Source organism: Lepidochelys olivacea (genome assembly GCF_965140295.1).
Source record: "Lepidochelys olivacea isolate rLepOli2 genome assembly, chromosome: 1".
NCBI classification, from domain to species: Eukaryota; Metazoa; Chordata; order Testudines; family Cheloniidae; genus Lepidochelys; species Lepidochelys olivacea.
In genome coordinates, this window is record NC_140411.1 from 81,571,624 (window position 1) to 81,585,588 (window position 13,965).

Sequence of the window (13,965 nt, forward strand, 5' to 3'; positions counted from 1 at the left end):
TCAAAAACAGACAAATGAAAATGTTGCATTCAGAAGCTAAATAATTCTTTGAAAAGCCACCCAACAGTGTGTGTGTTATAGTTTTTTTTAAAAAAATCTTCAAATGCTCTTATTTTTAGTGATTACTTACTGAAATGTTGAGATATTAATACCAATAGTCATAGAATCATAGAATATCAGGGTTGGAAGGGACCCCAGAAGGTCATCTAGTCCAACCCCCTGCTCAAAGCAGGACCAATTCCCAGTTAAATCATCCCAGCCAGGGCTTTGTCAAGCCTGACCTTAAAAACCTCTAAGGAAGGAGATTCTACCACCTCCCTAGGTAACTCATTCCAGTTTTTCACCACCCTCTTAGTGAAAAAGTTTTTCCTAATATCCAATCTAAACCTCCCCCACTGCAACTTGAGACCATTACTCCTCGTTCTGTCATCTGCTACCATTGAGAACAGTCTAGAGCCATCCTCTTTGGAACCCCCTTTCAGGTAGTTGAAAGCAGCTATCAAATCCCCCCTCATTCTTCTCTTCTGCAGGCTAAACAATCCCAGCTCCCTCAGCCTCTCCTCATAACTCATGTGTTCCAGTCCCCTAATCATTTTCGTTGCCCTTCGCTGGACTCTCTCCAATTTATCCACATCCTTCTTGAAGTGTGGGGCCCAAAACTGGACACAGTACTCCAGATGAGGCCTCACCAATGTCGAATAGAGGGGAACGATCACGTCCCTCGATCTGCTCGCTATGCCCCTACTTATACATCCCAAAATGCCATTGGCCTTCTTGGCAACAAGGGCACACTGCTGACTCATATCCAGCTTCTCGTCCACTGTCACCCCTAGGTCCTTTTCCGCAGAACTGCTGCCTAGCCATTCGGTCCCTAGTCTGTAGCTGTGCATTGGGTTCTTCCGTCCTAAGTGCAGGACCCTGCACTTATCCTTATTGAACCTCATCAGATTCCTTTTGGCCCAATCTTCCAATTGGTCTAGGTCCTTCTGTATCCTATCCCTCCCCTCCAGCGTATCTACCACTCCTCCCAGTTTAGTATCATCCGCAAATTTGCTGAGAGTGCAATCCACACCATCCTCCAGATCATTTATGAAGATATTGAATAAAACCGGCCCCAGGACCGACCCTTGGGGCACTCCACTTGATACCGGCTGCCAACTAGACATGGAGCCATTGATCACTACCCGTTGAGCCCGACAATCTAGCCAGCTTTCTACCCACCTTATAGTGCATTCATCCAGCCCATACTTCCTTAACTTGGTGACAAGAATACTATGGGAGACCGTGTCAAAAGCTTTGCTAAAGTCAAGAAACAATACATCCACTGCTTTCCCTTCTTGAAAATCAGGTGGAATTTTAAGGCTTCAGGACTGGTTCTGTGGATGAAGGGAAAGCAGTGGATGTATTGTTTCTTGAAAGTATCTTTCTTCCTATCCTTCCCAACTCATTACTGGAATTTAATAGTTTTTCTATGAAATCTATACTGCAGGGGCAAGTAATCTGTGCAGAGCAGGTAGTTTTAAGACCTTGTTTCTGCAACTGCCTCTTTATGTGCATCCCACAGAACCGTATGGGCATCATTGGTGCTCTGTGCAGATGCAGTGATCTGTCCACACGAAGGCAGCAGCAGGATGAGAGAGATGCAGGACTAATGAATTATATTGAATAAACCACTGAACCATTTCCCCACCCCTTTAGTTATTCCAACCCTTTAAAAAAGGGATATGTTTTGCTATCCTAATGATTTGTTTAACTTTTTCCTAAATAAAGTACAATTGCATGACGTTTTTATGATAAAAATATTATTTAATTATTCTCCAAGGGAGTAATTGGCTCAATTGCTTGACTATGTAAGCATGAATACCTGACTTGCACATATATGCTTAAAAGGATGCTAGTTACGTGCTTTTGATTTTGAAAATCAGGTTCTTGAAGCCTATTTTGTATTGTGAATGACATAATGTATTAAAACTGAGTCTTACAGACTTCCATTGGGTGTGTGCTTTAGACAAACGTAAGCTTTGAAATATTTAACATTGAGTTTTGACCATATCTTAAAGAAATGTTGACACACTTTTTCAGTGATAACCTTTTTTTCTTTGTGCTGATTATGAAAGACTGGCTAATTGTGTACAAACAGCCATTTTACAAACATTAATTTTCTTTTTCAGTTAATCTGATAGTGGTGTTTATAGTGTGTGCCGTGCAAACTAAATATTTTTCAGCCTGAAAATTAAAATACTGGTATCTTCTCAGCCAGAAGAATTCTTTTTTTAACAGAAGAGCTTAGATTCTGATGAAAATCTCCACTTTTGTGGCAAGAACCTGAATCCATTTCTTTCCCTTACCTATGCATGTCGTATTTCTTTTGTGCCTTCTCTCTGCCATTCTCAGTAGTCTTGCTTCTTGATTATGTTTGTGACTGATTGCTTTTTATGTTTGGAAAGGCTGAGTATAAACTTATTTTAGATCCTCTTTTTAATAGGTTCAAACTTAAATCAGAAATATGTAGAAACAATTTTTCACAAACATTTATTCTTTTGTATGCCTAGGGTAAAATGTTAACATTATTCCATAATAGCATATCATATGGTTAATGTTTTCATTCATTTTTAGTTTGATTAACAAGATCAAACCTGGCATCATTAAGAAGATCAATCGTCTGTCTACTCCAATAGCTGGTTTGGTAAGTAATACAATCATTTCCAATATCTTCAATGTCAGTGTAAGATTTCTCTCTGATTTTAAAGTAACGATGCCCTGTACTTTGTGTTTTATGTTTCAATATATAACTATTTTTCTCTGGTTACTGGTGTACAATAGCTACTGTTCTGCAATGTCTGTTGTACTATGCATATAGGTCTGTCTATTATTTGTATTGTATTTTGGCACTGTTCCCCATCGTTGGTGCCCAAAAGAAGACTAAAAAGCATGGCTCCCTGGCACCGAGTAAAAGTGCCATGGGCCATCGGGCAAAGGACCCGCTTCAGCCTGTCTGGCCACTCTGGAGCCACATGCTCACTCCTTGCCAGCTGGGACCCTTAACCCCATGAAAGCTCGACTCCCAGGGGCGGCTTGGGACCAAAAACCCTGGCAACACCAACACCTTCACAGGCTGTTCTAGTGCCCACATAGCACAGGCCTCCACCCACACCATCAGTGCAGCACGTGCCCCAGGAATTGGCAAAGGCTCCCTAAGAGGGCAAGCCAGCCACTAAGACCCCTCGGGGGGGCAGGGGAGCGCCGCCAATTCCCCGAGACAAAGCAGCGCGCTCTGCCTCCACGCCATAGGTTGCCAGAGTTGCAGCCCAGACATTTTGGGGCTCGTCCTTGCTCACCGGTGCCTTGTTCGTGGTCACCGCCGTCTTGATGCAGATTGCCTAGAGCAAAACACTGGTCTCCGTACTGTCGACGCCATTCACCCTCTAGGCGCAGGTCCTGCATATTGGGAGTGCTCCTCGTCGCGTCTCTAGTCCCCCCAGCACCAGTCCCCTTGTTACTGGCACTGACCACCTTGCTCTGGGCACCGGTCCCCAATGGCGACGGTCAGCAAGCAAACCCAGGAGTTGACGGCCACACCATGGTCACCGGGAGGGGATTCCTCCAGCACGGAAGCCCAGTTCAGCCCCTTGCCTAGTGTGCACCGGCAAGAATAGGCACTCAAGGCCGCTTCAACGACGCTGACTTGGCAGCACAGCCAGTGGCCTTATTGAGGCACATGAGGAATGCCGGTTATGCCGATGCCCCCTTTTCACCACTCATCAGCTGCCACCTCAGAGCAGCAGCTGGCATCACTGATGGCACCGGGCTCAGTGCACAAGGCACACCCAGTGGTCAAAGCAAAAGGAACAGTGCCTACCCCAAGCCTCCCTCCCCCATGGGGGAACCTCCCTAAGGTGGTGCAATCATCGTCCGCATCCCCAGATAAGGTGATTGCCGGACTCTTGAGGGCAAGCCTGCTGGATGATTTCAAGGAACGCCAGGCCCTGTTGTGTCGGGTGACCGAGAACTTGGGCCTGGAGGTAGAAGAAATGATTGAACAGACATACATCTTGTTTAATGTTCTGTCAGCCTCCACTCCAACCAATGTCACACTACTAGTGCACAGTAGTGTCCTTAAGGTTTCCAAGGGTCTCTGGCAAACTCCTTCTTCCATTACTCCCACCTCAAAGAGGGCCAAAAAGAAGTACTTTGTCCCAGCCAAGGGGTTTGAGAACCTCTATAGCCACCCTCCCCCAGGCTCACTGATGATCTCTGCGGCCAGTGAAAGAGACAAGCAGGGGCATACCAGTTTGACCCCAAGAATAAAGATGCCAAATGGTTGGATCTGTTTGGGACAAAGATTTATTTGACGGCCAGTTTGCAGTTTTGGGTGGCGAACCATCAGGCTCTCTTTGGCCGTTACAACTTTAACTTATGGGACTCCCTCCATAATTTCAAGGAGTCCCTTCCACATGGTTTGGCTGCCAGGTGCTCCCTCCAGATGGCATGGGATGTGGTGGACTCGGTAGTCAGGGTGGTCGCGTCAGGAGTGGTGATGAGGCGCAGCTCCTGGCTTCAGACTGCAGGTCTCTCCCAGGAAATGCAGACTTCCATCCAACACCTCCCATTCGATGGGAATGGTCTTTCTTCAGACTAGAAGGATGCGAGGCTGCTTGGGCTGAAGGACACCAGGGCCACCCTTCGCTCGCTGGGCATACATACGCCACAGCCTGTGACAAAGAAGGCCTAGGCAGTGGCCAGAACTGGGCAGTCTCAACAGGGACCTGCAAGAAGGGACAGAAATGCTGTCATCTATCTTCCACCCGCTCGCTCATGCAGCCCAATCCACAAAACACTCCGGGGGCCAGAAGCCCTTGTTTTGAAGGTGTGGTCGAGAGCGTTGCCACAGTCACCTTCCAGGATCCACCCCACTCTTTCCTCAACTGTCTTTGTCCTTTCTGTTCAGCCTCGTCCCAAGTCACCTCAGACCATTGGCTTCTAGACATAGTGTTTCATGGTTACACCCTGCAAGGCGAAAAGTATAAGCAGGTTCAAAAAAGAATTAGATAAATTCATGGCTCCATCAATGGCTGTTAGCCAAGATGATCAGGGATGCAACCTGTGTTCCCTGTAAGCTGCGCGCTTGCATGGCCACCCGGGAGAGATTCAAATGCTGCCTAGCTGATTAGCAGAGCATGCACAGCTGGCAGCATGTATTCAGGTGCCCCTCCCCAGATGTTGCTTTGTCCTGTAGCTGCTCCTGGGACGCTCCTGCTGGCTGTGCAGAGTGGGGGTGGGGTGGAGTGGGAGGTGCTGATATCAGGGTGTCCCCCTGCCCCCGCCCCTGTATCCCATGTCTGCAAAGCAGGGGAGCGGGGACACAGCCTGAGTCAGGACTCGGTACTGCTGCGATGAAGGATGAGTGACTGAGTGCCTTTCTTAAAGAGACATGACACTATTTTCTGAGATTTCCCCAGAAGCCAACTCTCTCACGCTCACGCTCTAATTTTATTCTTTCAAAGAGTGTTATTTTAGTGTTTTGACTGATCTATGCATTCCATAATTATTTCTCTTACATTTAAATTTAATTCTTTGAGTAGTGAGTTCTAAAATGCCTAACCTGTCCTTGGTGGAGTAATTATCCCTATGGTAACTTTTTAAAATATAAATTATATCTAGGTTTTTTGTTTCTACTGGTGGCGCATATCTGCACATACCAAAATTTATTTCACACATGGATGAAAAAAATTAGAGGGAACATTGGATGCAACCCCATGGTCTGGGTATCTCTTAGCCTCTGTGTGCCAGAAGCTGGGACGTGATGATGGGATGGATCGCTCAATAGATTGCCCTGTTCCGTTCATTTCATCTGAAACATCTGGCCCCAACCACTGCCTGAAGATAGGATACTGGGCTAGATGGACCATTGGTCTGGCACAGTATGGCCATTCTTATGTTCTTTCTTGCAAGTGGAGTGCAGAATGTCTGCAGTTACTTTCTATGTTTTAAAAAACATAGAATTGTAAAAAACATCTCAGCAGTTTTTTGGACAAAGTATGTAGCTCTTAAGTCTCTAAAGGAGGAGAAGGAGCTATGAAATTAATTGGTTGGTTAAGATACCAGAAAGTTGGGGTAGCTTAATATGTGTACTTGTGAAAACTATGGAAAGCCAATATATCTGTTTCCATATGAGATAAGTGCATAGCGCATTAGTGGCCTTCATCCTAGAAAGGCTATTGGTTTTACTCATATAAATAACTTTTTGCTGAACTCTTTTCCCATCAAAAAAATCTAAGGAAGAACTTGAGTCAAACCAAAATTATCCTTGTGGAAGACAGTACAGTTACTCTGTTAGTAGCCTGACTGACTAAATGGCATTGGAAGCAGCCAATAATCCAAACCAGAAAACCATGGAATAGATTTCATTTTTGTGGTGGCTTAACTTCTGGCTTGAATCATCACTGAAATATTTAATAGCTAACACATTAAAGCTGGTGTATATCTTATTATTATTTTAGATCGGTTCTAAGAACTCAAGGTTTGCAGGCATATTTTTTGTTTGCTAGCACAAAAAGTGGAGTGTCACATTGTTTTTAGGAATATAGCTCTCCCTGACCTTGCACACACACATTTTGTTGTGTTGTAGCCCCTTCAAGTTGCGTTACCGTTCCCATTGAAGATCTTAACAAAGAGTTTGAGGGAAAAAATGAACATAACAAAGCAAGATTAGCCATAACATGGGATGAATATAGGCACAATGCAGCTGGCTAAAATTATATTTAATTAAGAATCTCTGAAAAATCCTGCCTCGAAACACTTGATTGAGAAATCCTTTTTTAAATGATGGGATTTGGTCATAATTACAAATGTACTGCCCTGTTAATCAGTACAGGCCTGATTTTTTTTAAATTGGGTCTTTTTGCTGGTCTCCACTGGTAAGCAAACTTTTGTGTATGTAGTTTATTGTACTAACAACCTAAATCCTAACCCTTATCTGTGTTAGTGAAATTCACACAGAGAACCAATCATGTTCTCTAAGCTGTGGGGAGAGGTAGATATGTTGGAGGGTAGGGATAGGGTCTAGAATGACCTAGACAAATTGGAGAATTGGGCCAAAAGAAATCTGATGAGATTCAAAAAGGACAAGTGCAGAGTCTTGCACTTAGGATGGAAGAATTCCATGTACTGCTACAGACTGGGGACCGACTGGCTAAGCAGCAGTTCTGCAGAAAAGAACCTGGGGATGAGAAGCTGGGTATGAGTCAGCAGTGTGCCTTTGTTGCCAAGAAGGCTAACGGCATATTGGGCTGCATTAGTAGGAGCATTGACAGCAGATCGAGGGAAGTGATTATTCCCCTCTATTCAGGACTGGTGAGGCCATATCTGGAGTATTGTGTCCAGTTTTGGGCCCCCCCGCTACAGAAAGGATGTGGATGAATTGGAGAGAGCCCAACAGAGGGCAACGAAAGTGATCAGGGGCACATGACTTACGGGGAGAGGCTGAGGGAACTGGGCTTGTTTAGTCTGCAGAAGAGACGAGTGAGGGGGGATTTGATAGCGGCCTTCAACTACCCAAAGGGGGGTACCAAAGAGAATGGCGCTCAGCTGTTCTCAGTGGTGGCAGATGACAGAACAAGGAGCAATGGTCTCAAGTTGCAGTGGGGGAGGTCTAGGTTGGATCTTAGGAAACACTGTTTCACTAGGAGGGTGGTGAAGCACTGGAATAGGTTACTAGGGAGGTGATGGAATCTCCATCCTCAGAGGTTTTTAAGGCCCAGTTTGACAAAGCCCTGGCTAGGATGATTTAGTTGGTGTTGGTCCTGCTTTGAACAGGGGGTTGGACAAGATGACCTCCTGAGGTCTTTTCCAACCCTAATCTTCTATCCTTCTATGTTTATCCAAAGGAAGGAGACTATATTGAACATAGTCACTTGCCACCGTAGGGGTTCAAGACAGGTCAGTGAAATCAAAAATGTAGAAATTACAGATGGAAAAGAGCTACTGGTAATCAACTCTATATCCCACCAGTTGTGGATTACTCCTTACAATATTTACTTGTGCTTTGTCTAGCTGTTTTTAAACTTTCAGAATAATGGGACTTCCATTGCTTGGAAACACTCAAAGTATTAGAAAGTTACCCATCGGTCTTTCCTGTTTTGTTTTGAAAATATCTTCATAGTGCCTATTACTCCTCCCAAGACTCCTTCCTCCACTTTATATTGTCTATTGGAGTATGGTGTGTGTGTGTGTGTCTTTTTTTATATCCTATATGGCCCCTATTACTGTAGTATCAGAGTGCCTCACAATCTTTTCACGTGTTTATCTTCATCACACCCTTGTGAGGTAGGGAACTATTATACCCATTTTACAGATGGGTAACTGAAGCACAGAGAGACTAAATGACTTGCCCAAGATCATGCAGGGAGTATGTAGTGGAGATGGGACTTTAACCAAAATCTCAAGCCAACACCCTACTCCTGGAGATCTTCATGCTGCCACAGCCTCTTTATCAGGTGCACCCTGTCATACTCAAACTCTAGAACTATATTTCCAAAATACTTCATGCAATCTTCATCTCAGGCAGCTCACATTGGTCTCGCTCACAGCTTGACTGATAGAAATGCACAGTTACTATTTTTTTTTTTTCAAGACTGTGGCCGTTTAGAAATCATTTTCCTTTGGAGAAAAAAACATAGTGGCTTGAGTGCTCATTTTCCCTTTGCCTTTCTCACAGAATTCCTTCACAGGTTTGTTTTTGCTCTGATAGAACTTGCCTGATCTGAAATGCAAATATGGTATGAAGCTGACATGCTTAGCTGTGGTTAAAGAGAGGGTTGGTGATAACTGTGTACTAAATAGTTGCACAGAAATTTTTCAATAGGATGTTTTAATGAAGGTCTGAAGGCATCGCATGTGCTTGACTGTGCAGCAGAATTTTATGATTAGTAGCTTTAAGATTATATTGAAAAGAAACTTGTTGAATATGGTAAAATAAACAGTGAAAGCAAAAATAATGTTCTAAATTTCACCTGAAATGTGTGCTGTTGTGTTCTGCCTGTTGCAACATGAAACTGATGTGCGTATTTTTATGTACCAAATTCTTTTCTGAATGGACATCAGTCAGTTGCTATTGTAACTTTTTAGCTGTATTCTACTTTTAAAAAAAATAGGTGGGATTAGTTTTTTAGTGGGATCACTTTTATTTCCAAGCTTTTTTTTAGTCGGTTGAAAACAAGCTATAATTTTCATGTCTAGTTTCATTATATTGCTGCTTTGAGAATTTGGGTGTGCCCCACACAGTTCAGGGATAATCATGATGGAAGGATAAAAAAGACAATAAATGGTATGTTTGAATGATTAAACACTGAAATGAAAGTTGGGCATTCAGGGTACGTCTACACTGCAAATAAAAGACCCGTGGCTGAGAGTCTCAAAGCTCAGGGTCAACTGTTTCTGTCTACAGGGCTAAAAATAGAAGTGTCGACATTCCAGCTCTGGCTGAAGGTCAGGATCTGAAACTGCTGAAGGAGAGGTGGTGGTGGGGGGGGGTCACAGAGCCCAAGCTCCAGCCTGAGTGGGAGTGTCTACATTGTTGTTTTTAGCCACATAGCATGAGCCTGAGGCAGTGGGCCCAGGCTCTGAGACTTGCTGCTGTGGGATGTTTTGCGGGGTAGATGTACCCTCACTAGCCATAAATGTCTGAGGTCTTAAACATGCTTAAAATAAATGTTATCTTTTGTTACAGAGTAAGATAAAGGATAATTCAACACGGTATAACTTTAGCGCCCTGGTGGCCAAGATGAGTCTGCTCTGCAGGCAGCTATGGCCAAGAGAAAGCATGAGTAGGAATGCAGCAGTGAAAGTCCCTTCCATCCCAGGGCCACCTGTTCTAAACGCCTCAGAGTACACACACACACGCCCACGTGCGAAAAGTACAATGAATATAGGAAGGAGAAATATTCACCAAGGGATGAAAGGAGAAAAATGGGGAAATATTGGGGGAGCAGTAAAACAGGGATGCATTCAATTCAAGGCCCAGTGGTACCAAAATCTGAAAGGGCAGACACCAAGCAATGTGTCTGCACACAGAGTTCAGGAGTCCTGGGCAAAGTTCCAATCTGGCAGTGAGTCTTGGGTGCTCTTACTTGTCTTTGGCGCCTGTAAACTTTCCCCAACAAACCCCTCCTGTGCCCTCTTCTGCTGCTCTCTGAAAAGCTACACAGAGCCACCACCTCCCCACTTAGCTAGCTAACAGCCTCCCTCCTCCTTCCCAATGCAAAGTCACAAGCCTCAGTACTCTCAGCCCCATGCAGCTTTGGGCAAGAGAGATACTGGGTCCAGCTTCAGTCTGTCCTCATCAGGCGATTTCTCCCGGGCACAGTGCTCCTCCTGGCTCCTGTCCTGGGGTATCCCTGATTGGCTGCTCTGTCCCTCCCAGGCTTCAGGCAGGTTTTTGCTTTGCTTCACTCTGTGAGGGCCTGCTTGCTGCATCCACACACCCTCTTGCTTCCCCCCCCCCCCCCGCTCCCCACTTCCTCCTTCTGGAATAATCATCACTCCCCGCCTCAGGAAAAAGATTTTAAAAGGGCCATGCTCTCTAAACTCCAAAGGGGTTACAATAGTATTTCTTGCCTCACAAAGGTTTGAAAGGCCTGAGCTGCAGCTTTCTAGGGAGATTCCATTAATATTGTTTTGGGAGGAGTGAAGGATTTGTTTTGTTTGGGTGAAGGATTGAGGGAAAGTTTCAAATCCTTAATGTAATGATTATAGCAGAGTTTCCCAAGGTGTGGGGCATGCCCAGGTGGGATGAGTGCAAAGAACTAGCTTGTGGGGGGAGGATGTAAGGATTGGCCTTTAACACCATATTTCAGGGTGGAAGGTGGGTGCAATTAGTTTAGGCTTCCTGAAGGGGGCTCAGCTGTCAAAAATTTCAGATGCACAATTTAAGGGATGGGATAAAATAGTGAGTTCAGTAAGAGGCTGCCAGTTGTTGAAGTGATTGGAAATGAGGCTCAGTTATTCCCTGGTGTAACTCCATTGCAGCTAAGGTAAGAAATACCCCAAAGTGCTTAAAAATCAGCACTGAATTAAAATATTAGCACCAGGCTGGTGTGTAACTTTATTTTTGTGTATCTTCACAATTTTGACTTGATGTAAACTTCTGGCCTAACTTTTGTGTTTTTTAACTCAGGAAACAAAAGGGCAAGCTCATTCTTTCCCAACATCTGCAGAATGAAAGTTATTCAGTATTTTTTTGTGAAAAAAATCACTCTTTTTTTCAACCAGCGCTAGTCAGCAAGCTTCACTTTGTGGAAACTGACAGTAGTGTATTCTGCATGGTTCAAGGGGAATGACTGTACTGTACTCCTTTCCCCTGTGTGCTCTGAGGCAAAACAAAACTTATCAGTTTTGAAGCTGGGTATTAAGGGAGTGCATTGAGTAAGGATTGAAGCAAACACAGGACAAGGGTGTGGATAACCTGGTGGATGGGTGGAGGGGAAGGCCTCTGGAGCTGGATAGAGTATGGGAGAGATTAGAATTCAGTCCTGCCTTTGGCATTTCTTGTCCAGTCCCCTGTCTGAGCCTGTCTGCCCTTCTCCACAAATCTTGTTGGTTATGTGGGAGTGCAGCACACTACCCCTGCTGATGATCAAGACACCTCCCTGCATTTGGTGAATACATGGCCAAACCAGAGGCTAGAGTGGTATGGTTAACATATCCTGCAGCTGTTCTGGCCATGTACTTCAGGCAGAGCAGAAAGCTATTTGTAGTGATTAGAGTATACTAGTAGTAGCTCTTCCAGTTTGTTGATGGGGGGCTAACGGGTTGGATCACAGAAACCCCCTTGGGACTACCACCTGATGTGCCAAGACTACTTCTGCCCCCACTTTTCCTGCCAGCTTGTGACTCCAGCAACCTGTCTTGCTGAGCCAGACATGCCAGTCTGCTCCAACACAGACCCAGGGTCTGAACCACATGCCCCAAAGCTGCAGACTTAACTGAAAGCAACTTAAGAAGTGTTCCTGTCTTTGACACTCAGATGCCTAACTCCCAATGGGGTCCAAACCCCAAATAAATGCTTTTTACCCTGTATAAAGCTTACAGAGAATAAACTCATAAATTGTTTGCCCTCTATAATACTGATAGAGAGAGATGCACAGCTGTTCTCCCCCCCCGCCCCAAGTATTAATACATACTCTGGGTTAATTAATAAGTAAAAAGTGGTTTTATTAAATACAGAAAGTAGGATTTAAGTGGTTCCAAGTAGTAACAGACAGAACAAAGTGAATTACCAAACAAAATAAAATAAAACACGCAAGTCTAAGTCTAGTACAGTAATAAAACTGAACACAGATAAAAACCTCACCCAGTAAGCTTCCTTTTACAGACTACTCTCCTTCTAGTCTGGGTCCAGCAATCACTCACATCCCCTGTAGTTACTGTCCTTTGTTCCAGTTTCTTTCAGGTGTCCTTGGGGGTGGAGAGGCTCTCTCTTTAGCCAGCTGAAGACAAAATGGAGGGGCTTAAATAGACTTTCTCTTGTGGGTGGAGACCCCCTCCTCTCTCCTATGCAAAGTCCAGCTCCAAGATGCAGTTTTGGAGTCACATGGGCAAGTCACATGTCGATGCATGACTCAGAATTTACAGGGTAGCAGCCATGGTTCACATGCTTCCTTGAACGTCCTCAGGTAGACTTCTTGTGTGGATTGGAGCATTCCAAGATTAATTTTCCTTTTAAGTGTTTCTTGATTGGGTACCTAATATGCACATTCCTTTCTCCTGAAGCTGGCCAAATGCTCTACTAAGGCTGCTTAGAAATCAAGCCAGTATTCATAACTACGAATACAAAAATGATACATCCATACAAATAGGATTAATAGATTCAGTGGATCATAACCTTTACAGAGATATGTTGCATGGCATAAGTAGCCTAAAACACCTTCTAGTTATGTCATATATACATTCATAAGCATATTTCCATAAAGCCTTATGGGAGACACCATCATAGGGGCTATTAATTGGGAGGCAGGGCAGAGATTGCTATGCCTCTCCAGGTCAGTCTCAGAGAGACACATCATCCAGAGGTTGCAAGGAAAAACTTGGGTATAAAACATCTTCAGATAAGAGGTCTTGCATTTTCCTCTGATTTTTGTTTGTTTTTGCTTTTTTAACATCAGTCCATGTTTAGTGGGCTTTTGTCTGTTTCTCATGCAAGAGGGACGCACACCAATAAAACTGCAGAATATATAGATATTGTCCCTTCTCTCCTGACTTTCCCCAAGTTTGCTCTTCCTTACATAGAAGTGCTCAGCTAGACACTTTGCCCTGTTTAGCTAGATTTTCCAGTTAGTGTAGTTATGTGCTCTGGCAAGGAGTTTCTGGGGTGGGGAAGAAGAGGGCAGAGAACAATACTCTAAATGCTCAGCTTTTTGGGAAAGCCTACAATTTTGCTTGCGGTGGTGCTGAGAAGGGTCTTGGAGTTTCTTGCCCATAGGGCTCTGAACTTTGAGGTCCAAGTTCACATTGCTTTTTTGTGCTTGTCTGGAAAATGTTGCAGTTTCATGCAGGTCAGTTATCCTTTGACAAGCTCTGTTTTCACAAACCCTGTCATGACAATTTGTCCTGTTTTCCCTTCTGACCAAGGCATTTCTGGACGTGCAAGCACAACTAGAAACTCCCAATACCCACCCACCAACCATTTTAAAACAAATATACAAACACAGCTGCAGTTAAAAGGAAAAGGCCTATCTTCTTTTAACCCTGTCTATCAAGCTCAGGGCAGCTCTGGCTCACTTTGCACCTACAGTTATGGGCTTATATGTTTTCGGTGAATCTCTTGAGGATTGATTTCAAACGGACCCCAAGAAACTGATTTTTTTCAAAGGAGCCTAAGAGTTTGGTACTCAATTCAAATTGAATTGTTGGGCACCTAACTCTCTTCAGCTCCTTTTAAGGTTGCAGCATGGAACAAAAACCCACTGG

At 44.3% G+C, this 13,965-nt stretch overlaps 1 protein-coding gene across 5 annotated transcripts in view; it reads left to right on the forward strand.

The window, feature by feature from the left end:
- LMO7 (LIM domain 7) overlaps positions 1 to 13,965 on the forward strand; it is a 172,176-nt gene that overhangs the window by 50,709 nt on the left and 107,502 nt on the right. For all 5 annotated transcript variants that reach the window (XM_084652454.1, XM_084652450.1, XM_084652452.1 and 2 more), the window contains exon 3: positions 2,617 to 2,686. In XM_084652454.1, coding sequence (XP_084508580.1) covers positions 2,617 to 2,686 — 70 coding nt within the window. The remainder of the gene's footprint in view (positions 1 to 2,616; positions 2,687 to 13,965) is intronic.